The following is a 25,058-nucleotide window of genomic DNA, read 5'->3' on the forward strand; positions in this document are numbered from 1 at the left end:
GGGATAAATAGAATAAATAGGAATAAAAATAAAAATACAAGTGAATTGCACATTTCAAGTATTGAGTCTATTGCACCGTTGACTATTTACAAAAGTATTGCACAAAAGGTATTGCACAGTGAGGTGAAGAGGCACTACAGCTTAGTTGTTCCCCCCTCCTTTGTCCTCCTGTTTCCCCTCCCTCTCCCCTCCAGAGAGGAATTAAACAGTTTGATGGCGTGTGGGACAAAGGAGTTTTTAAGTCTGTTAGTTCTTGTCTTTGGGAGAAGCAACCTGTCACTGAACAGACTCTTCTGATTGTTTATGGCCGTGTGCAGAGGATGCCTGGCATTGTCCATAATGTCCATCAGTTTCTTTAATGTCCTTTTCTCTGCCACTGTCACCAGAGTGTCCAGCTTCATGCCGACCACAGAGCTAGCCCTCCTGATCAGTTTCTCCAGCCTGGATGAGTCCTTCTTTGCTGTGCTGCTCCCCCAGCACACCACAGCATAGAAAAGTACTCCAGCAACCACCGACTGGTAAAACATCCTCAGGAGCTTCCTGCAGATGTTAAAAGACCTCAGCCTCCTGAGGAAGTACAGTCGGCTTTGGGCTTTTTTATACAGGTGCTCTGTGTTGCATGACCAGTCCAGTTTATTGTCCACCCACAGCCCGAGGTACTTGTACTTGTTGACCACCTCCACCTCCTCCCCCTCTATCTGAACCGGCAGTGGACCTGCTCTAGACCTCCCGAAGTCCACAACCAGTTCCTTGGTCTTTGAGGTGTTGAGTTGCAGGTGGTTTGTGTGACTCCATGCGACAAAGTTCCTCACCAGACTTCTGTACTCCTCTTCCTGATCATCCCAGATACACCCCATGATGGCTGTGTCATCTGCAAACTTCTGAATATGGCATAATTCAGAGTTGTAGCAGAAGTCAGAGGTGTACAGGGTGAAGAGAAGAGGGGACAGCACAGTTCCCTGTGGTGCTCCTGTGCTGCTGACCACTGTGTCAGACGTGATGTCCTTCAGCCTGACGTACTGTGGTCTGTCGGTGAGGTAGTCGGAGATCCAAGCCACCAGGCAGGGGTCCACCTCCATCCTGTTCAGTTTTTCTTGAAGCATACAGGGCCGGATGGTATTAAAGGCACTGGAAAAGTCAAGAAACAGGATCCTGACCGTGCCTTTTCCCCCATCCAGGTGTGAGTGGGCTCTGTGTAGGAGGTACAGGATGGCATCCTCCACTCCGACACCCGCCTTGTATGCAAACTGTAGTGGGTCCTGGGCATGTTGTACCTGTGGTCGGAGGAGGTTGAGGAAGAGCCGCTCTAGAGTCTTCATAAGATGTGACGTCAGTGCCACCGGTCGGAAGTCATTCAGCTCATTGGGCCGGTTCTTTTTGGGGACCGGGACGATGCAGGATGTCTTCCATAGGGCGGGCACTCTCCCCAGTCGCAGACTGAGGTTGAAGACTCGTTGTAGCGGCTCCCCAAGTTCAGCAGCACACGCCTTTAGCATCCTAGGACACACCTTGTCTGGGCCTGCTGCCTTTCTGGGGCGAAGCTTCCTCAGTTGTCTCCTGACCTGGTGTATGTGTAGGAAACATTGAAACAGACTGGGACCAAAATAATTGCACATGAGCCAAAAATATTGCACAGAACATGGAAAGACTGAGATATTGCACATAGATGATCAACAGCAGTGTCAGGGTGGATGTGTTGGGGAAGTCTTTACACACTCTTAGTTTGCATTAAGAGTTCTGACAGCCCACGGGAAGAAGCTGTTCTTTAGTCTGTTGGTTTTGCACCTGATGGATCTGAGCCTTTTTCCAGAGGGCAGGATGTTGAAGAGGTGGTGGTTAGGATGGAGGTGGTCCTTTATAATTGCCCTGGCTCTGGAGAGACATCTTGAGCTGGCAATTAAGTCCAGGTAGGGGAGTGGACAGCCGATCACCTTCTCTGCAGTTCTGATGACCCTCTGTAGTCTCTTCTTGTCAGCTGTTGTGCAACCACAAATGTTTGTTTATCCACAAATGTGTAATCAAAGGACAGTTTGTGAACTTTCTTTTTTTTTTTTTTACTTGATCTTTGCATTTTTATTTTTTTTGTTTGTTTCTCATTGTACCCCCATATCTGGAACATAAATTATTTTATTTACTTTTTTTTTTTTATCATTTATTGATTTATTTAACCCATAATTGATTTTTACTGGCTTGAGTACAGTCAATGAATATACATCGACTGTATCAAGGTGTTTGGATCAGATCCAGTTAGAAAGGGGTTGGTAAAGTCGTTGATTAGACTTCATTCCCACTTCATTTTAATGTTTTAAGCCCTAAAAACAAACAAACCTTCAGATTTTTATGGCTTTTAAGTTGTTCATCTTTTTAGCTTGTAAAGCTAATGTTAGCACTATTAGCCAACATCATTAACATAGTTTTTATTATCATATCTGACTTTAAGGTGTTTCTTTGTAAAATATATATTATTATAAAGACTTTTATGGGCATATCTATAAAAAACATGGGCTGACATGAGCAACATTGTGCTTACTCAGGATGTGAGTGTGACATAACAAATGGCTTAGATGCACCTGACAGCTCATGCTGAACATTTTTGTGGAATGTGCTGGAAATAGAAGTTAAAAAAACAAATAGTATGTTTTAGATTCTAAAAAATAAATAGTTGGAGAGAAGCGAGTACATTGTAATCTTGGATCAATGGAGCTGTCATATACTGATTAGAAGTAAAAATATGTTGTCTTAAGGCTGGATGAGCACATGACATTTAAAGAAAGTGTCAGTTTTCTAGTCCAATCACTGGTTAGAGCATTGGGCTCTGCAGTGAATAAAGGCAAGTGTGTGCAAAGGGAAGCGTCGAATGCTTCAGAGCAGAATTAGCCAGATCAGAGACTTACTTAGAAGATAACGGGACATTGCACATTGACATCTCTGGGGTCATGAGTTAAAATTGTTATTTTATTCAAGCAGCTTGTCATTCATTCTCCAGAACAGATTACTTTGTGATACTGAGGAGATTAGAAGCAATTTATCACCTGCATATAGATATAAAGAAAAATTGTGAAGCAAAAAGAAGACTTTCATTATAGAACCTCATCCATTTGAATTCTTCTGGTTATCCACATCAAGGTCACGGGGGGGGAGCCTATCTCAGCTGTCACAGATTGAAAATGTCATGTCAAGTGCAATTTTAACAAAACACAAAGATCCCTGTGTGCAAACGTATGTTCAGGAACCATTAGCCCAAAAGACACAATATCAGAGGAGGAGAGGCATTTTTTATTTGTTGCGTGTACTAAGTAAAATTGAAACGGACAGTAATTTTTGGATTGCTGTGTCTGAGGACAAAAGGGGTGCACTTTTTAGAAAAATGTCCTCCATCTGTGCTGCCCAAAAATTTCTAATTTTGCAAAATAAATGTTTGATCACTACCAAACTTTTAAAGTCTTACAAAGAAAGTAGGTTTGGGCACTCCTGTGTATTGGCCTGCACAATATGCGGAAAAGCTGACACTTGTGATAACATAGTCGAGTATAACAGGACCTATACAGAGCCCAAACACTGAAAAATGCAAAATACAATAACATATTTTAAGCTTGTTCATATTTAATGGCAATGTGCTTTTTTGTTTTGCATGTTCATATTACAGTGATGATGAAGCATTATTTCATGGTCAATACAAGAATGTATTACACAAAAAAGACAAAAAACAAAGGCAGGATTAAAAGTAGTTCAAAAGTGCTGCTGCAAGTAGCTGTTATTGATGAATAAACATCATATAAAGACAAAAAAGACCCCAAAAGATCAGCATCTATCCTTTTTCCTTTGAAGCAGCACCGCAGGTCTTCTGTGGGTTTAGACTGTCTTTGTCTTCTTTCTAATTCCAGATTAACTCTCTGATGGTGACATCATGGTTAGGTGGTGGCAGCAGACATACCTGTTGCAAGACTCTGGATGTATGTGCATGGTTGTTTAATGAGACCCTTCCCTGATACTGTGTGAAGAATACAAATTCAAACAACAGCACAGACCCCTTTATACTTTACTCTTTATTTAGACTTTCTCTTTTCATACGGCACAGTCAGCAACACCAGTGTTTATTTTACTGCCAATTGCTATCCAGCAATCCTATGTTATTCTAAGTTGGTTATTCTGCAGCCACTCTGCATCCGTCTATGAATTTCACTTTTATTTGTGCAGGCACACTGTGTGTAAGGCTTTCAGTTCAGATTCATTTATATGGTGCCAATATAAGTGCCAAAATGTTGCCTCAAGGCCCACATTCGGATATAATGGTTATTTTCAATACATTTAAATGTTCAGATTTAAAAAGTAAATAAATAAAAATCGGTTATGTACATTTTCCTTGTTTGAAATAGTGACCAGATAACATTTAATGATGTGTGCACTATATCTGAAAAGTTGGAAATGGCATATTTTTCTAAAATCACTCAGCCTCATTGTGCTCAGACTTGATTAGATTTGTACCTGTAAAACAGCTGCTGTGGCTGTGTGAGTCATAATCGTGCCTTTTCATTAGTGTAATTGTTTTTTCAGCACAAATCACTGTTACCTGTCTGGTCAGGCAGACCTTTTCTCTTATTTTCGCAACACAGTGCATTTTTCCTAAATTTCCTAGATGTGCAAATTTTTCTTTTCAGTGCTGAGAGACACGACAAGTGATGTTTCCAGATCAGTCCTGTGTGCTTTCACAGTGTGCTAATCATTAAGAAGTAGGTTATAATCCAGGAAAATTATGTAAACCAACCAAAGCAGTGCGTATCATAAAGGCTGTTTTGCTTTTCACAGTTCTGCCTAGCTACACTGCATCGCTTGAGTTGTATTTTATCATGTTTACGCCTGTACAACGAGACAGCTGGTGCAGCACTTATTGCTCCTTTTGGTCAACCTCAGAGAAACGATAGAACATCCGTGGAAGACTTAAAAATCATCTAGCATGCTTGTCTTTCTGTTGGAAAGTCATGAGGTTTTCCAGATGCAGAGTTGGTTTTCATTCATGGTGACATGTCATGCAGGACAAAACCGTTAGCTGTCAAGTGGGACATGCTTTCTATTTCCAATGTAATACCTCATCCAGATGTGGCCTTAACTGGGCTGATACTGTGTGGGCAGAACACAGCATTACTGTGCTGTAAATGAGTTTATTCTATTCAGACTCTGACCTGGTGCTTTGCAAGATGTTGCTGTGTTAATGAATATTATTGTAGCAATTATATGTATGTACTTATTTTATTTATTCTAGGTGGAAAACCCACAAATGGAGGAAGTGCCAGCTGGTCACCTGGTTTCTCAGACAGGACACTCCGGGTGCACAAGAGACCTGTGGACCAGGGATTCAAACACGAGGTATAGAAACAAATCTCTCCGTCCCCTGTTTCCCCCTGCACCGTCCCTGAGCCATTCCTAATCACCCTAAATTTAATTTTTGCTCATTGCGGAGCATCTGGAGCCCAGCCATGAAGCAGCAGATGGATGTGCCAAGGTTTGGAGAATAGGCCAATTTAGTTAGAGTACGCATCAAATCCTCCCACTCACACAACGTGGCCCAAACTGAAGATGACACTCCTATAAACATCAGCAGTAAAAGATATTTTTCTTCCTTTTACTTTTTTCCTCCAGTTGTTTTTATTTTATTTTTTTATTTATTTGTAATCCTCTAGAGTTTGGGAAGGAAATGTGCTCACACCTTATCATCCTCCTCTTGAGACTTGTTTGACAGCTTGGCTTGTTTCACTGCTGGCTTTTTTTTTCCACCTCGGGCTCTTGTCATGCAATTTTAATCGAATATCTCTTGCTCAAATTTAGAAGAAGATGCTTCACCGTGCCTATAGCACACAACAGCCCAGACCCCTGTTCATATCGACTTCACGCACAAGTGACAAGTACTTTAAGAGTTGTGGCTCTCTCTCTTTAAAAGCATATTTCCTCTCGCCATTTTATAGAGAATGGGTACACTATAGAGTCCTAGGAGGCTTTCATAAAAATCCAATTTCAGGGGGGTCACGCAGAATGATCAATTTCATTTCCAGCTCCTATGGAAAGCCATTATTAGTGCTTATTTTTCTGTCTCGCCTTTGCTAGCTTGCATTAATGGACAGAAGAATCGGTTTATGAAAATGCTTTAAGGTCCATTATAGACCTTATTTTTCCAGATTCTGTGCAGCTTCTCTGTGACTTGATGCCATGTGACACTTGAAGTTCAGACTCTCCTGCACTGGTTTTCACACTTCTGTCACTTCCAAATGGCAGAAATCATTTTGTCATCGACTCAGACCAAATGAGACACGCTGTCCTTTCTGGTCCGTGTTTCCTGACAGCGTATTGTGTTGTTTACCTGGAAAGAGGCTTTCCTTAGAGGGTGGAAAAACCCTATAGTGGCATTATTAAACACACAGAACAGAGGGCTTGTGCTGTTCTCTTTCTCTTTCTTGAACACAGCCACTCTGTCACACACATACACACACACAACAATATAAGACCTGACCTAACACACCAGCCGACGGAGGCTTTCCAAACCAATAGCAGTGCCCACGGGGGTTCAGCAAAATGTGCTTAGAGATTGATTTCTCTATGAAGGTACAGCCCTGCAGAATGTCTGCATCACAAGAAAATGAAATATTGCAGCAACACAAGTACTACCCTTTATTGAAAGAACAAAGGAAAGGATGATGCAGTCAAAGACAAATTGACTTCTGGGCTTTAAACCAATTGAGGGAGAGATGCTTTTGTGTCTGCTCTTTTCTTAATTGTTATTAAACCCCCCTGAGAGCTAATCTGAATCGTAAAGTTCTGATCTATTTTTCATCCGCTCCCTTTAAATCTATATTTCAAGTCATCGTGCTCACGAGTGGGTTAAGAACTCCTAATTAAAGGGGCACTTCAGTGATTTCACATATCAAAGTCATTTCACTTGTCACAAGAACTACTTGGCCTGTCAGAGGTTGTAGGATGTGTTGTGTAGTTCTGAAAGAGCTTTATCTATAGCAATAGACATTTTGGCTTCTATATGTTATTTTTATACTTGTATTCATATTCTTTTTTTCCCCTTTATTTTTTCTTACTAAGAAAAATTTTGTCTGTGTTCTGCTGCTGGACACTAAATTTTCCGGAGGAACCTACCCGTGGGATTAATAAAGATCTATCAATCGATCGATCTATCTATCTATCTAGCCAATTGACAATGTTAGTGCACTAGCAATAATATCTGATTTAATTAGGTGATCATTTTTACAGATTTTATATTGACATGATGAAAAAAAATTTATAATGCAGAAAAAATAAATTGGGTATAGCTCTATAGTAGCTCTGACTCTGACAGCACATGTAGCAGAGTAGCATCATAGCTGAACAGAAGTTAATTATTGGTCTTCCTGGCCCTTATTGAGCAAAGGATTGGGACTGAGGAGTGAACAGCTCTCCAGTCCCCTCAGTTCCTTTCTTCTTTGTGTGTTTGTGTGTGTGTGTGTGTGTGTGTGGGGGGGGGGGGGGGGGGGGGGTTATTTAGCTTATTTCATTTACTATTAAATTAGTTTAGAGGGGAAAGTCCTGGCTCCTATAGTCTATTGTGTACCGGGCCAAGACCCAAATGGTTTATTTATCTTTGTTTATAAGTAACATCATTTGTTGGTTAAGCGAATCTTCAATGTGGCATCTTCTTTATGAATTGTAACCTTAGAGTAATGTTAAGTTTCATTTTGTTTTCTGGTTGTGGCCATAAATAGAAACCAAGCAGTGCCCGTGTTACTAGCATGCTCTTGTGACTTACATAACTGAAAGGTTATTCAGGTGATTTAATGAACCCAATAGTGTTTACATATATAGAGAGAGTTTAGAAATACATATAAAGATATGTATTTATAAATCTATATAAATCCTATTAGCATAGTTAGTGATATCTGAAGTTTTCACTCCCTTAAATTTTTCTTGGCTGACAAAAATCTTTTATTAGTCAAGCTTTACCTCTATTAAATGACTTCTGCAAGTGCTAAATGTATAATATACTATATTGCTTTTTTAAAACACAGCAATATCATGAGGCAAAAATATCACTTTTGCTGTCTAGTTTTTATCTGTGCAGTAAAAATATAACATCAAACTACAGACAGCAGATATTTCTTTCCATAGGAAACCAAATGTGCCTATAAGCCCGTCTGCAACTCAACTCACCTTAACTTTATATATTGTGTGCATAATGCACAAATAACTGGAACACTGGTTGTTAAATTATTGAACTATTAGAGTCAAGCTTTCTGACCTAAATACTGAGCAGGTCTGAGACTGGGAGGAGATACAAACCCAGCCTCAGGAAGTCACAAGCTAGTATACTCCGAGTGTTGGTCCCAAGCCTCAATAAATGGGAGGAATGTGTCAGGAAAGGCGTAAAATCTGTACCAAATCAAAGATGCAGATCCGTGTGCCGTGGTAGGCTCTTGGGAAATAAGGGATTAGCTGAGAGTACCTTGCTGAACTTTTCCTTCCTGTATAATTTAGACATTTAACGTAAGTGAGATTTCCATGCTTCATTGCAGGGAAATCTACTGTGGTTGAACTGGAAGCAACCACCCTATATGAAATATGAATGACCCTTGCGTTTATATTTTTATTGTGCACAAATACAACATATAAGTTTGTTTCTCATTTTGGAATTGCTGAATGTAGAGCTAAATACTTTATATTTTACTACTTTTTAGGACATTTTGTTTTGTCTACAAAATCAAAATATGCTGTGATGAAGTAAGATTCAGAGGAAGTCCTGCAAATGGAAAATGCATCAAAAAAGTAAAGTAAACTGTAACAGTAACAGTCGTGAAAAATGGTATTTAGTCATCTCAACTTGAATGTTTGTTTTTTTTTTGACATTAGTGTTCCTATAAACATTCAACTTTTGATTACCTTTCAACAATGTCTTTAACTTTCCATTCATGTTACGACTTCCAATCAATCTGTTGAAACAATCAGTCATTAAATCACAATGTTTAATGTTCTAATGGGGTCTTCTGACCCGACTTCCTCTCATTCTTCCAGCCGTGTCCTGCCGCCAGCTGGACGGGACGCAGGCCGATATCAGTGAGTGTCTGAAATTTGCCAAGGCCATGCCTGCCATCACTCAGCGCTGTCAGCTCCCCTGCCAGGATGACTGCCAGCTGACCAACTGGTCCAAGTTCTCGTCTTGCACAGCTGACTGTGTGGGGGTCCGCACCAGAAAGAGGTCATTGATAGGTGAGGACAGAGCGGCATAGCACAAACAATGCACTGCTGTGAACCGTTTTCAGGCAGACTTATTTGCATTGGAGTTTAACATTTGAGGAGTGCAAGAAGATTTGAGCAGCGCTCCAACAGAGGAGTTTTAAAATGAAACACAAGGTAAAAAATCTCTGCGTTTAGTTTTTGACAGCTAAATGTTCTGGTGGAATTAAAGCAACAAGTCTAGGAGAAGACGTCTGCCTTTGTGATCAGTGTCAGTGTCACCAGGGGGTACGTCGTGCATTGCAGTCATGTGTAATAGTGTAAAGAATTAAGGTACCTCCACAACTGTGCACAGAGGTTACAAAGTCAACCCGAAACTGTGAGAAAGTGGATTTGAAAAGCTTTTGTTATCCAGTGATGTGAATTTTAAGTACCTTTTGACCCAACCACCTATGTGTAAGAGAGCAGACGGATCATTAGTAAGTCATAAGTCAGGTAATTACTCTTTTAGAGACATGCTTTCATTGTTTTTAGTTTTTTAGGAAGGGGAAAGTGTGGATTTTGTGGTTTAGCCACTATCCTGTGGTTCAAAAGCATTTTTATTAATACCATGACTGCCCACTACCTCCTAGTTCATTTCTTTTTAGCCTTAGTAAGTTTTTCTTTTTACCAAATCTAAAATAATTGTGGTTGGTGTAACATTTGGATCCCAGGGTGGAAGAAGCATTCATTTCTTCTGCCTGTTGGTCACTGTGATGTTTGTGGACAGTATCAACAACACAAAGCTGTGCGCCTGTCACAAGACAAATTTGAGAATCCACAGTTCGAAAATTTGATGGCAAAAAACTGCAGGTAAAGCCTCGGATCATCAGAGGGACAGTCATCCACACATCATCTCCTTATTTACATTGGAAACAGCTACTAATTTCTTTGCACAGTGATCTGTGATTAACGATGCTTGGCATGTGTGAGGATAAAAAATATCAAGCTGTTTCAGTAAGAGCCCACTCTGCTGGAAACTATTTGGCAAGCCTAATCTATCATCATGTATCCCACATGCATAGGGGCACAGCAGCTCCTGTGTTGTCTAGTCTTTTTTTTTAGCGGGTAAACAAGACCTTGAAAGCAGCCTCAGTATCATGCTGAAATCCGTCAATGCCAGCAGACACATAGGTCTCTGGATTCTCTTAATCTATATCCTGCTCCACTCCGCAGGGAGAAGCAAGAAGAAAGACAAGTGCAAGAACACACAAATGTACCCTCTGAGTGAGACGCAGTACTGCCCCTGTGATAAGTACAACGCACAGCCAGTGGGGAACTGGTCAGACTGCATCCTGCCTGAGGGAGGCAGAGTGGAGAGCATCCTAGGAATGAAGGTGCAAGGAGACATCAAGGAATGTGGACAGGGCTACCGCTACCAGGCCATGGTGTGCTACGATCAGGACAACAGGCTGGTGGAGACGTCACGCTGCAACAGTCATGGTGGGTATGCTTGCATGTGCGTTTGTCAGGAGTGTAGTCCCAGAGCTTGTTCCTTTTGTAAAGGAAAACCTCGAAAAATGTGCGGTACAGATTACACAAATAATAGTTTGTTGGCACATATCCAAATTAGCTGCTGGACAGTGTGTTACACACTCACCAGGCAGACCTAAGAATTGGAGGATGTTAATTTTACATGTATCTCAGTATGTTTTTAGACATAAGCTACAACCCTTTCAAAATATTTGGATGAGTCCCAAATTTCACTTGGATCACATATCATATATGAGTATATGAATATCAGCTGAACTACCGAGGGTAAAACTGGCTCTATAGTTGAACTGACAATTTTTAGGATGTCTTTATATATTTAAAAGTAGTTAGCAGTAGCACTAGGCTGATAAACTGCTTTTTTATGGTTGTAGCACCTTTGGGCAATGTTCATAAACTCAACCATATACTTTCATTTTACCACGTTGTTCATTTTCAGGTGTTTATTTTGTGAGTTTTGTCCTAAATCTCCTTTAAATGGGTATTTTTTAAAAGTCTGAACATTTGTATACTGTACCTGTAGCAGCGATGTGTGGCTGCACTGAAGACCTTTCTGTTTATTCCACAGAGTGTGCATTATAGTGGGTGGAAGTGCAGCATTAAATGGTTGTGTTCTACATGGCTTTAGTTATCTAATTTGCTTTAAAACCAGGGTAGAACTCATAAATTGGGGGTTTTGGCTCAATGTATCTCTAACAGTAATGGTGACAAGCTGTGGGTGATGCTATGCCAGACGGAGCCACGGCATCTACTCCCTCAACTGTGGTTAATTTCAGATGTGTGCACACAGGCCATGTCTCATAATTCCTGAAGATTTCCTCTGGCTAGTTTTATTGAAACTAATTTATAACGAAGACACTGTTTTCTGTGGGTTATCCAGCCATGCAGAGATGCTGTTTGCCAAAAGTGGTGCTGCTGTAGAATTAGACAAGTTGACCACAACTACCATTTATGTCTACACAATGGAACAGAAACCTTTCTGGGATATTTTGTAGTTTTTTTTAGGAGTTAAGTTCAGTTTACTACCATTTAAAATTTGGTGGCAGCTCTCAGAAATCTGGATTTCAGTCTTGAGTTGGAGCACAATGTGTAGAAAATCAGACTTTTCTCCCCTTTCTTGTACTTTACTTCTTGGTTTCAGGTGAGAAGTTTACTGTAGTGCACTGGAATGTAGCAGATGCAGGAATAACTTTGTTCTGTTAAATATTCATCTGAAGCAAAAGATTTTGTTTGTGCACATATGAAAACCCCTCCCATGGCTGCTAAAGACTCATTCTGAATACTGAATTTCACATAAGGAGGCCTTTTTCTGGCACACTCCTGTCAGAATCAGTTGTCCCCTCATTGTAAGGTCTTATCTTAGATCCAAAATACTTCAAGCAAAGAATCCCAGCTCAGAAACTCGTTGTGAAATTGCTGTGGAATCGAATGCAGGAGATGTTCAAATGAATACATCAGTGTTGTGCATATATAAACATGGTTTTATTCTCCTTGTGTGAGTCACAGATTCAGATATGCGTCAGTTAATCTGAGTGTGGGTGTGACGAGCGCATCGTAAGGCTGGGGCTCTGTGTGTTTGTGTGCTTTTGTCAGATTCTGTGTATTTTTACACCTATGTGAATGTTTGTGAGTGCATACGTGTGCACCCATGCATTCATCTTTAAGCGTTGTTGAGCTAAGAAAAAAGGAATATTCCTTGAGGTGCACAGAAAAACAACAACACATTCATGAAGCTTGGCATTAGTGCATGTGAAGCTCAAAGAGATCATTAAATCTCTTTTATTCCCCTCATTCAGCCGTCTTCCTCTGTTCTCCTTGCAACTCCCTCTCCCAATTTCTCAGCCATTCTCTCCATCTTTACCATCATCACTTTTAATCTTGATGGAGGAGACATGGTCCTTCCACGACTCCGCAGCTGACACAATGCCCCCGGCTATGATGTCGATCAGGCAAACTGTGCTCCCTTTATCTTTTTATTACACAGACATCACCAGAAAAAAGGGGGTTATCATTAAATGTGGACGTTATTTCAAGCTTTGTGGTTCTGCACACTTTTCAGATTGTCTTATTCCTCTGTGAAAATAATTTTGCATAAGAGAAGATAACACTCACTCTGCTTTAGCACCACTTGTTTTCAATAAGCTGTTATTCTGAGGTTTTGACACAGGCACAGCAAGCAACCCTATAAGGATTATATATATTATATCTTATTATATAGGCTTATTTTTTTAGCCAATTAAAAAGTCAACCTTGACAGCAGGGATGGAGCAATCAGCAGCAAAAGAAACATCCAAATGAAAGATTCATGATTCTCGTAGTGTTCAGCAATAATCCAGTCAACCACAAAAGGAGTTCTCTAATAAAAAGAGGACACAATTGGCAAGTGAATTGTTGGGAATCTCGGAAATACAGTATTCATCCTTTGGCTTGTTTCATTGCATCGGTGTTTCCCGTCGACTGACTGCTTTGATCCTCTCTTTGGAGGTCGGAGATTCATCTTTTATCTGAGGGGGTCAAAAGTTAAACCACTCACTCTGCTTATTTGTTCTGTTGGAAACTTTTCATCTTTTCAAATGCTGTAGGCATTTGTGTTTTCTTGCATTTTTTTCAACAACCGTTCATCTGATCTTCGCCATACCTGGCAGGTATATTGTTGATGACCTGAATAAATGAAGCTTCAAGTCGTTTAAATGACCAATTCTCACACTTGAAGCACACATGTGATGAAAGAGGGAAAAATGAATAACACAGCCATAAATAACAGCAAAAGTCAGTGAGAGTGAACACTATATTAAGGCCTCAGTCACGCAGACTTAGCGACCAGTTGGCACCACCTGGAAACAACAGGTTGTTAGGGTAAAATGTTGGCGAGTGTTTGCTTAATGTTTCTAGGTGAAATATATCACAAAGGGGATGCTGCACCGAAATCCTGACCGCTTTGGTTGCTATGAGATTTTGATATTTCAGGTGGCACTTGTGCCTTACCACCACAACCAACACAGAAAAGACACACTTTTCACTGCAGCTCACCAAGCAGTTGATGAATATTGGCAGACAAGTTGACATCTTCCAGGCAAACTACACACGACCACAGCAATCTGCTAGGAAAGAGTAATTGCATGGAGCATTCTGGTGCAGCTCCATACGCTTCTTTGCAAGCAACTGCCAGCAACCTCTAGCAGCCACTCACCAACCAGTTGGGGAATGCAGACCTGTGATTTTTAAGGGGCTCGCTGACTGAACTTTAGGCCTAGATCTTTAGGCCTGGCTTTTCTCATGCACCAACATAACTTACTGGTTTTGGCGAGTCTACCCCAGGCCATTTCCTGCACGTCCTTTCAAATTCAAATTCAAATTCAAATTTTATTTGTCACGTACACAGTCATACACAGTACGATATGTAGTGAAATGCTTGGACAACTGCTCGTGACCTAAAGAAGACAAAAAAAGGAAAGGCTATGAATAAGATAGGAAATAAATATGAAAAATTAAAAAGGGTAAATTTAACTAGGAAGGAATAAAATATAAATGAAGGGTAAATTTAACTGGGAAGAATAAGATAAAATATATAAATTAAAGTTGAAAATAAAATAACTGTACAACAAAATACACAATACACAGTATTGTGTATTGTGTATTTTCCTCATCTCTCCTGTCCACTCTTATGTCCTGTCAAGAAATCGACCATTCCTGTTTTAGAATTTCAGCCACCACTCATGTCTTTAAACTCTTCACTTTGATGGAAAATTATTGCAAACTGTGTTTGTGTGTATGAATTTCTCATTTTCTCAACAGCAGATCATCTGTTTGGTGTAACTTAAACAAAACAAAACAAAAAAGCAACAGCCTTCTCAAACCATACACACAAAGCTGTGTAGGTAAGTAACATTAAACTATGCCAAAGATGATGATACAGAAGGGGAAAATCTCTCATCTCTGATGTGCTCGGCGTTAGTCTTATTTCTTAAGATAAGATAAGATAACTCTTTATTGTCATTGCACAGTCATACATAGTACAGTAGTACAATGAAATTGGAAAAACTGTCCTACGTCGGCACTACATATAACACAACACGACACGATATGACACATCACAACGTAACAAACAACACAACACAGTATATTAACTTAGTATAAAAAAGAAGAATAAGTGTATGTGTATTGCACACTGTTATTATTGCACATTAATTATTATTGCACCTTGTTATAAATATAAATATTATTGTTATCGTTTTAAACATTGTTACCTCCCCCTAAAAAGTCCAGGGAGGTATCCAGTCAGGTCAGCTATTTACATTGATCAGGGCTATTGCCCTGTTGTAAAAGCTGTCCTTGAGTCTATTTGTTCGGGACCTCAGCAGCCTGAACCTCCTGCCAGACGGCAGCAGCTTAAACACCCGGTGTCCTGGGTGTGTGCAGTCCCGTAGGATGCTGCGTGCCCTCTTGAGACAGCGAGTGCTGTACAGGTCCTTCAGGGAGGGAAGAGGATGTCCAATGATTTTTTGGGCCATGTTGATGACCCTCTGGAGTGCCTTTCTGTGTGCTGTGGTGCAGCTGGAGAACCACACACCGATGCAATATGTCAGCACACTTTCAATGGAGCAGCGGTAGAAGACGGTCAGCAGCTCCTTCTTCAGGTCCATTTTTCTGAGGATTCTCAGAAAGTGGAGACGCTGTTGGGCCTTCTTTAAGACCGCAGAGGTGTTAGAGCTCCATTGGAGGTCTGTGTCTATGTGCACACCCAGAAACTTGAAACTGGAGACCCTTTCCACGCACTCCCCGTTGATGCTGACAGGCTGCAGCTCGGACTTCCTCCTTCTGAAGTCAACTACCAGTTCTTTTGTTTTGGTGGTATTGAGGTCCAGGTTGTTGTCTGCACACCAATCTGACAGCCTCTGAACTTCAGCTCTTATCTCTGCTGCTATCAACAACCCATGATGCTTTGACCTTCACTGTGACTTAATATTACAGGGTGGCTCAGGGAGCCTTAACCTCATAATATTACGGGATGGCTCATGGGGCCTTGGCCTCATCATATTACAGGATGGCTCAGCACTGTAGCACTGTGGTAAAGGGGGAGGGGATGCAATCATTGGGGGAAGTCATAAAGGCAAAACCTTCTCCTGAAGGTTTGAGGACAAAGGTCAATGTTTAATCATTTTAGTTAAAAACATCAGCGAGTCCTTCTGGCCTAATGGCCACTGCTGTTGTTCCCCTCTGAGCCCCAACCTGAGCCTAAAGTGTATACAGTTGTTTTTCAGAGCATCTAGGGATTAGGCTGTCTCTATTACCTTGAGGAGGATTGTGGAGCAGAGGGGCATAACAGGCAGTAATGTTGGGTGGTCCCTAGAGCCAAAACGGGCATCTAAAGTCTCGCAGGACAGCCATCAGGGAGATGAAATTTGCTTTCAAATGCCTAGCTGATGAATAACCTGGACTTTATTCCCGACCAGATGGACAAAATAAGTGTTGCAAACAGAAAATCATCTTTTGATAAAGTCTCGTTATTATCCGTTGTGTTCACTTTAGCCCAGCAGTATTTAACTTAATGTATCTTTCTATCTGTGCTATATTTACAATAGAACAGTTTCCTCTTTTTGTTGTTTTCATTGCAATTGATTATTATAATATTTGTCAAAACAACCAAAAAAATTGTTAAATTTACAAAAAAGTTTCATTAACTTTGCAGTTGTTAGCACACCCTGGGAGGGTGTGCACTGGTGCAAAGGCTACTGCTGTGACTCATTAAAAAGGCACAGTAAAAATTTAGCAAAGGAAACATGTGGACTCTGTTACTCTTGTGGCTGTCCTCATTGCATATGTATGTGCCGCAGTTTTCCTTTCACACTGCAGAATTTAGTATTTAGTATTTAGTATTTAGTATTTATTTATTTATTGTCATTGTCAAGAACAATGAAATTGCGTTTGGGGCTTCCATACAACCCAAAAGAATTTGGAGAGGAGAATGTTGTAAATGTTTTAATGAATCTTTTACTTACACAATGAGAAGAAAACCAATATCCTACCTCGTCCACACTTACAACGAATGTGATAGCTGTTATTAGAATGAGCTTGGGGGACAGTTCACAGCCGTGAGCTGGGTGCTAAAGCATTCCCGTCCAAAATCATAACACAACAGGGTGGAGTTTAACCTAGAGCAATGCAGGTGGGGTTTATAAAATGCATGACAACTATGGATGTATGTGTCACCTGTCACTTATTCAGGATTTTGCAGAAGCTTTAAATTTATCGACTGTCCTTCTTGTTGTCACAGCTGGCTGTTTGTCAGATTCTTCCCTTTGACTGTAGTAAATGCTTTCAGCATCACACTACATGCTGGAAAAGTAAGATCAATGTGCATATTTGCCCACATGGCACAGCTGCGTTAACTTTATTAACATATAAAAGCTATGCTTATACTATATTATCTTTTTTAGGTTAAATATAACACACTATGCACATGTGAAGTATTCCCACCCACGTCACTTCTGCTCATTTGTGCTGTTCTTGGTTGATTGTGTTGGCAATTATCGAAACAAAGACTGCATCTGTTTAAAAGAACAAGTGTGTTGCTGTTAAACCACTTTCCACTCACATCTGCACCTTTTTATAATTGTGTCAACACTCTAATTGGCCCTTTCAGTAAATCTAGACATATATGGTTGTCTTCTAATTGAGCCGCTACATATACTTTTTAATTTAGCATTTGTCATTTGTCACAGACCAATGTGAAAACAACTTTAGTGGGATTCTGAAGCTTTAAGAATAGAATAGAATGCCTTTATTGTCACTATATACATGTACAATGGGATACAGAGCATCGCTATATACACTATATACATATGAACAGTATTCAAAAATATAAAATGTACAAAAAGACAAATCAGAAAAATAAATAAATAGTGTTATATATTTACAGTGTGGGTTATTGCATGTAAATTAAGTATTGCACAGTGATGATAGTAGTTGTGCATAGAGGGAAGTCATTGGATTGGGGGGGTGGAGCTGTGTTGTCAGTTCCATTCTGCGCATCAGTAATTTGCAAACATCCACCTACCTATCCAGATAAGTTAAAAAAAAAAAACAGTCAGGTGGTTATATATGCAAAATGCCACTAGACTCAGGACCAGATGAAGACACTAATCTCAGAAGGCATTGTGAAATTTGAGACCTTACAAAATAACGAGACATGCTCTCAGCAAAATAATCTCTTGAACTGGCAAAGTACAGTTTAATGTCATTTTAATTTAATTGTTACATTCTTGCAGGCTACAAAATATTTTTTTATCTTTCTACAAAGCTTGACTAATCTTTTAGATAGTTTGGTGCATATACAAATTATTATAAGGAGATTTAAGCATATGATTAGTAAGACAGTATCATTTGGTTTTTACCAGCTAAGGAAGCTTTCTACAGCTCCGGCTGCTTTGGAGACTGCAGTGAGAGCATGTGTCTGGCTGTACCTAAGTTGACTTGCAAAGGCAGCAGGAGTGATCTCCTTCCTGGCCTCAGCCCAAAGGCTTCACAGAGGAGACGAGACACCTAACAAGTTTATATCAGTTGAATTACAAGTGAACTGCAGGCACAGGTGCTGTGGCTTTTATACAGGGTGAACCTCCAAGTGATAGTGTGAGTGATTTTCGAATGACCTGACTAGACTGAAGTGGAGGTCGAAGGTAATGGAGCTGTTTTAGAGGCCAGGCTTTACTCAGCAAGGTGTGGATGTAGAGATGCTGATCTGGGCTCAGAGACACCAAAGGGAAAGGAGGCCTGTGTGTGTGTGTGTGTGTGTGTGTGTGTGTGCGCGCGCGCGTGTGCAGGTATTACTCATGTTGTGGGGACCTAAATCTGTTTGCACAGTCGCATATGGAGACTAAAAGCAGGTTCCTGTTACATAAATCATTTAATTTTTAGGAAAGATTGGCGTTAGTGTTTGGGTAAGGCTAAGTGCAGATTATGCAAGTAATAGTTATGGTTACGTTTAGAAATGAATGAGCTTTATTAAACGAATGCAGCTCCATGGAGACACGACTGTGTGTATGTGTATGGACGAGATCACTGTGTATTTACCGTAGTTGTTGCCAGAGTGCTGCCAGAACTCTAGCTCTGACTGGATTAAAAAGACTTTTATTTTCTAATCTTATTAGCTTTAAGAAAACGTACTGCTCTGGTCCAGCAGACTGGGTGGCACGATCACCCTTCAACTGTCCTCTCCAGTTGAGCCAAGTTTAAAACCCCATGATTAAAGTCTAACAATCCATTTGGCTACTGCCTGTGGCGGCACTGGTCTGGATGTTCCTTAGCTGTTTTAAGCAATACTAAGTCTGTATTTATGCCAGCATTTGCATCGCATCAAAAACCAAATAATGCCATACCCAGATTTCTCCCGTCCACACAAGCTTTGTTTCAGGTCCATTTTTAGCACTTGCAGCTAATTATTTAATAACATTTTTCTAGCATGCACCACTGGAAATATAACCTCATAAATCCTACAATATTTATCAATCAACAAAAATCATATTAATTCAACTTTTATTCCAGATTGTTCTCCTGGTGCTACTAGTGAGACCCACCCAACCATTCAAGAGCTTTCAATACATATTATTATACTATAATCAATATCATATATTTATAACGATGCATTTAAGAGGACAAAACTGTTTTCCCTGAAAAAAGGGCATCTGTTCCCTTTTGTTCCCTCTGTAATTTCTGCCCATGGTTTCACTGATATCACAGCAGTCTTTGAGGGTGTAGGCCAGTCAAATTTCAGAGGTGATGGTTGTGATTGTCCTTTTAACTATGGCTCTGCCCATCAGAGATAAACTTAAATATAAACCTCTGCAGTGTTTTGGTGCCCTAAACATATAAATGTATTACTCAGACTAGGCTCAGTCTTCTTACCAGCACATGGTCACACCACCAGACTGCTCTGCCTGAGCTGAGCTGTGTTAGCCTAAACTTTAGCTTGAGCTTTGAGACTGAGACATTGTTTGCTCAGTTGTTGGATCAATACAGAAAATCTGACAGAATGGAGAATTACTAACAGCACAGAGATCCCACAGAGCTCAGTGGTCAGGTGTTGTTGTACCCGGCAGCTCAGTATGTCAGTGTGAAGCGCGAAGGGAACAGCAAGACTTTTCCCAGGTTAGAAAAAGTGAGAAAACGACTCCACTTGACAACATTGATTTGTGAGGAGTGACTGGCCTGTGTGGGATTCCTCTTGAATCGTGGGAAGTGTGTTCTCAGCAAGCCCATCATCAGCGTAGCACCACATGTCTCACTGAAAATAAAAGCAGCCTGGAGAAGCTCACATTAGAAACAGGAAGGGCTTAAGCAGCTGGTGAGACAGTCCACTTTACCAGCTCATTCACCTCATTGATTTTCTTAATCAAAGGGTAAACTGATTTGCAGACCAGTGCTGTTGCATAAGCCTACAAAATGTACTTGATGCACTAAACAGACTGTTTCTGATCAAGGAAAAGAAATCTGTAGAGAAAGTTTCAATACACAAAGCCAGGAGTGTAGAAATATTTCATCATATTTGACTGAAACTTGACCTCTGTGTAGAGGTCAAGACAGAGGAGATCACAACTGAGATGTAGAAAAATCCAAAAAAGCACCACCCTGCTGATGGTGTCAAGACTCTGTGAGCTGTGGGAAGATGGACTGAAATAACGAAGCGTCCTGCCAGGCCCTACTGTACCTCTGCTTTGGGAGATATTTTTTCCACTTGTCAGTAATAGAGCAAAAAATGAGGCCTTTGAATATGGACCCTGTTTTTATTCCACTTGGCTGAAAATCAATAAATGCATTTAGATTAGTTTGTAAAGTATTGGTTAATAGTTTACAGGGCTTTTACACCTTTTAAATAAAATTGAAATGTTAGACAGAAAAAAAAATGGAACTGCACTAGATGAAGAAAACAACGGGTTCAACAACCAGGACGCTGGGTATTTTTCTCTAAAGCAGTCATTTCCAACCTGTGAGGCTTAGATCCTGCTGGTGGGAGGCAGAAAGAACAAAGGTTTTTATTTCAAAGCAAATTTCTTGTGAATCAATTTTCGGGTGAATGCTTTTTCCTCATGAAATAATTAGTAAGAGATGATACTGTGCGCTCCAGTAATTTTTTGAAAATGCATGAAAAAGCAGCACAGCGGTGTTTTGGATTTTCTTCTGATGTCTGTAGCTAACTCTAAGGTCACAGTGTTCATCCATTTAAGTTTACAGGTCACAAACCTTAGAGTAGAATCTGCGCTATAAAAAATACAACAAAAACGCCTGTTTTTCACCTCCTTTCAGGTTATATTGAAGAGGCGTGCATCATCCCCTGCCCTTCAGACTGTAAACTCAGTGAATGGTCCAACTGGTCACGCTGCAGCAAGTCCTGTGGGAGCGGAGTCAAAGTTCGCTCCAAATGGCTTCGGGAGAAGCCTTACAACGGAGGTCGGCCGTGTCCTAAACTGGACCACATCAACCAGGTACTGACAGCCAAACTAATCTACGTGCTAAGACATGCGAGCTGGTGGCTGAGCAGGAGATTAAAGTCAAAACTGAAGCTCTTTTCAGCTCACCATTGTTTAATATTTATGAGCTGAGCTACAATATGTCTGTAGTTATTACAAGTATGCTGCACATTATACATATCCAGCACTAGAGAGAAAGAAATAAATTAATTATTTATGACAATAAACTTGAGTCTGCAGAGCTTTCTCTTACCTTCCACTCATTATTGCTGCAGTCATTTTTTTCTGAGCAGCGACACTGCAAAAAGCAACGGGTGCTATAAATGGATCCCATCCACTGAATTAATGCCCCCAAATGTGCCAGTTGATTCCTTAAGGTTCTCTGATTTGCTCAAATGAAATGCTTTCCAGGCCTTAGAGTATCAGCAAGTACGCCTGGCAGTGTGTGTGAATCTGCTAAGTTCACACAGGTGTTTATGCCACAGGCTTTTCTGATTATGAACTCTTGAATGTTGCATTAATCATAGGTTTTGCACTGTATGAACAGTTGGCATCTGCTCATTAATCCATCTGTCTCCTTTTAATCCAACCCGATGCTCGCTGGATGTGACTCATTGCTACAGGCCCAGGTAAGAGTTGCTCTCCTCAGATAATTGCAATGTACTCACAGTGTCACCAGTGTCAGTAGGTCACTGACAGATAAATGTACACACTCACAATGTCATGAATGTAGCTAAACAAGGTCCTATAGGAGACTTGAGTTTTATTTATGCAGACATTTCTCAGTGGCAAAGCTTCTCTGGGGGCAGAAATAATCTCGTTGGCTGAGTTAAACCTCAGAGAGCTGAGCTAAAGAATCACAGTGTATTAGGCAAACCTTAACTGACAAACTTGCATGGCTAAGATGAAATATTAAAAAATAAATATATTTGTAGAGGCGACTTTTTTCATTTTGACCACGAGGATCATATTTGTTAGCTAAGCAAGCCTCTGAGACTTTGCCTGCAGCAAAAAAGTTTAGAAAAGAAACTGCAATCTGCTACATTTGATTTGCTGCTCTATCAACTTCAGAGTGTTTGTTATTTTTCTCAGGTGTATGAGGTGGTGCCGTGTCAGAGTGACTGCAAACAGTACGTGTGGGTGGCCGAGCCGTGGAGTGTGTGGAAAGTCAGCAACGTGGATTTGAAAGAAAACTGTGGAGAAGGTGTCCAGACCAGAAGAGTCAGGTATTTGTCAGATTGCCTGCCATTGTGGCTTTGCTTATTTGTTTTCAGTGTTTACCAAAAAAATTTTATTGTAATTGAGCATGGCATTTATTCAGGCAGGCCACAAAGTTAAGCTCAGCCTCAATCCTGGCAGATCAGCAGATATCAGCTGCAGCCAGCATTAACTGATGACTCAGCTGTTTGTGCTTCGCAGCAAATCTCATACAGGGTTTTTTATTTAAGCCACACTGGGGTGGCTACAGTTGCTATGCAAGCCACTTTGCAGCCCACAAACTTTCCAGCTCCTCCTTTCATTCTATGCCTGACTTATTCAGTGTGTTATATGTTGTCACTGATGCTCTGTTCCATATGAGGCTCTCATTACTTATGCAAAGCTTAATGCAGGGGTGTCCAACTCCAGTCCTCGAGAGCTACTGTCCTGCAGCTTTTAGATGCATCCTTACTCCAATATAGCTGAATCAAATGGTTGGATTACCTCTTCAGCATGCCATCAAGTTTGACAAAGGCCTGATAATAAGCCATTCATTTGATTCAAGTGTGTCGGAACAAAGATGCATCCAAAAGCTGCAGGACGGTAGCTCTCGAGGACTGGAGTTGGACATAATGATAGCATAGAGGCCCCACACAACCATAACACCTGTTAAAATCATTGCAGATTTAAATAATCTTATTTTTACTGACTGAATTTTATTTGGTGTCTTTTAGAGTTGAAATAATTACAACCCCACTACAGTTTTAAAATGTGACAAATTGATTCTGCTCTTCTTAATTCAGTTATTCAATAATTGGTGTTCCTATGGCACACCATTAAAGTACACAAACATATGCACATTTTCTGTTTTTGGAAAATCATTATCTGGTACTGATCAGCTGATGAAGTAGATTGAATTACTCAAAACAAAAACATCTTAAAAACAGTGGATTGAAACACACATACATGGGAGCAACTCTGCTTGAAAAGATATCAACATATACAGTCCTGATAATAACCAACCTGGCATCTTAGCATGATTGTTGGTGGTCCATTAAGCTGCTAGAGCGGCTAATGTACAGTCAGAGTGAGTAAAAATGCTAATGACCTCAGCTGAGTTGTCCCTCCTTAGAGCAGGGGAAATTAATACTGTAAATGGCCGACTGGGGTGTAACGAGCTGCAATTTAAATAAAATATTCTGACTGAGGTCGTTGAGGAAATCCAGGTTCTGGTTTAATTGAAAAAAACAATTTACTTTTTACTTATTGTAAAAAATGTTTTTGTTAAAACTTACAATAAAAGTTAAAATAAAGGTGAAACTAGACTTTTTTTATAGACCTGACCTCACCTACTCTGGGGGATCCACCCTGCCGTGTGAGAAGCACATAGGTTGTCAGGTACTTCATGTACCTGTCAGCTCCCTGTCCAGTTAAAACACACTGTCTGACTATTTCTTTCTTTGCACCACAACAGCAGAATTGCTAAAACAAGGTCAAACTCTGGGTGTTTCTTGCCCGATCCCACAGGTGCATGCTCAACACAATTGACGGCCCATCTGAGCCCGTCGAGGACTACCTGTGCGACCCGGAGGAGATGCCCTTGGGGGCCAGGGAAAGCCGGCTGCCCTGCCCTGAGGACTGTGTCCTCAGCGACTGGGGACCCTGGAGTCGCTGCACCCTGGTGAGAGCTGAACCCACATCAGAAAGCAGCAGCTCAGCTGTCTGGCACAGAGCAGATATGGCAGGGTCAGATTTCTGTAAAAGTCCACTGATATGATTTTCTTGTTGGAAAAAATTTTCTGAGGTTAAGGAATTCAAAGCGTGGCTGTACTGTATCATTGTGAGCAGTGTGTGAATCTTTGTCAACAGGTTATTTCTCATCCACCAAGGAGGAATAAAAGAGATATATGAACTGGGAAGGAGGAGAAAAATGGCTTATATATCACCTATATTACACTGTACTCACTGTGCATTCAGCAGGGAGGGAACATGATTTATGATAAAGATTCAGGAGCATGTAGAGCCACACACACACACACACACCTGGATATATTTCAGCAGTAATGTAGCAGCAAACATAAAAGCTGAGGCTAAAAATATTGCAGCTAATTTGTGAACATGATTTGGCAGACAACCAAAAATAGTCTTACACAAGACCACAAATTCAGTTTGTAAAAAATTACTTCACTGTAAAAAAGTTATGGTAAATTAAATATAACTGATATTGGTCTACAGCTGAGACAGTTTCCTATTCCATGGTGACTTCATATTTGTAAAAAGACAGCAGCCCCTGCAATCAGCACACACCTACAGGCTGCAGCACACACGCAATGTTCATTCTTTTTGCAAAAACTTCCAAAGGTGTCAGAACATCCTGTTCAACTCCTCCGCCCGACACCTCCATTTGATGGTAAAAAGCCGCTTTAACTGCTCTGGTTTCACCCGCTGTTCTCACAGCAGCACCCTGGCCATTGTTAATCACACCCCATTCTCTCCCAAAGTGCTTGACGCACCATCTTCCCATAATTCCAGTCTCGATGTGGAGTCTGCAGTGGCACCAGCAGGGCCTCTCACATGTTTTATTCATCATGTCAGCAATGGAGTTATTCAAAAGGCTGTCATTTTCTCCCCCAACTCTCTTCTCTGCAAGCAATGACCGTGTAG

At 40.6% G+C, this 25,058-nt stretch overlaps 1 protein-coding gene across 2 annotated transcripts in view; it reads left to right on the top strand.

Annotated features, from left to right (window-relative positions):
• Positions 1-25,058, top strand: part of thsd7ab (thrombospondin, type I, domain containing 7Ab) — a 230,880-nt gene that overhangs the window by 152,951 nt on the left and 52,871 nt on the right. For both annotated transcript variants that reach the window (XM_085366672.1, XM_085366673.1), the window contains 7 exons: positions 5,261-5,364; positions 9,043-9,237; positions 10,420-10,686; positions 21,034-21,212; positions 21,821-21,826; positions 22,290-22,423; positions 23,922-24,075. In XM_085366672.1, the coding sequence (XP_085222798.1) occupies positions 5,261-5,364; positions 9,043-9,237; positions 10,420-10,686; positions 21,034-21,212; positions 21,821-21,826; positions 22,290-22,423; positions 23,922-24,075 (1,039 nt within the window). The remainder of the gene's footprint in view (positions 1-5,260; positions 5,365-9,042; positions 9,238-10,419; positions 10,687-21,033; positions 21,213-21,820; positions 21,827-22,289; positions 22,424-23,921; positions 24,076-25,058) is intronic.

This window comes from Diplotaxodon limnothrissa, linkage group LG11 (genome assembly GCF_057381915.1).
Source record: "Diplotaxodon limnothrissa isolate DT_005_m linkage group LG11, D_limnothrissa_male_GT1.1, whole genome shotgun sequence".
NCBI classification, from domain to species: domain Eukaryota; kingdom Metazoa; phylum Chordata; class Actinopteri; order Cichliformes; family Cichlidae; genus Diplotaxodon; species Diplotaxodon limnothrissa.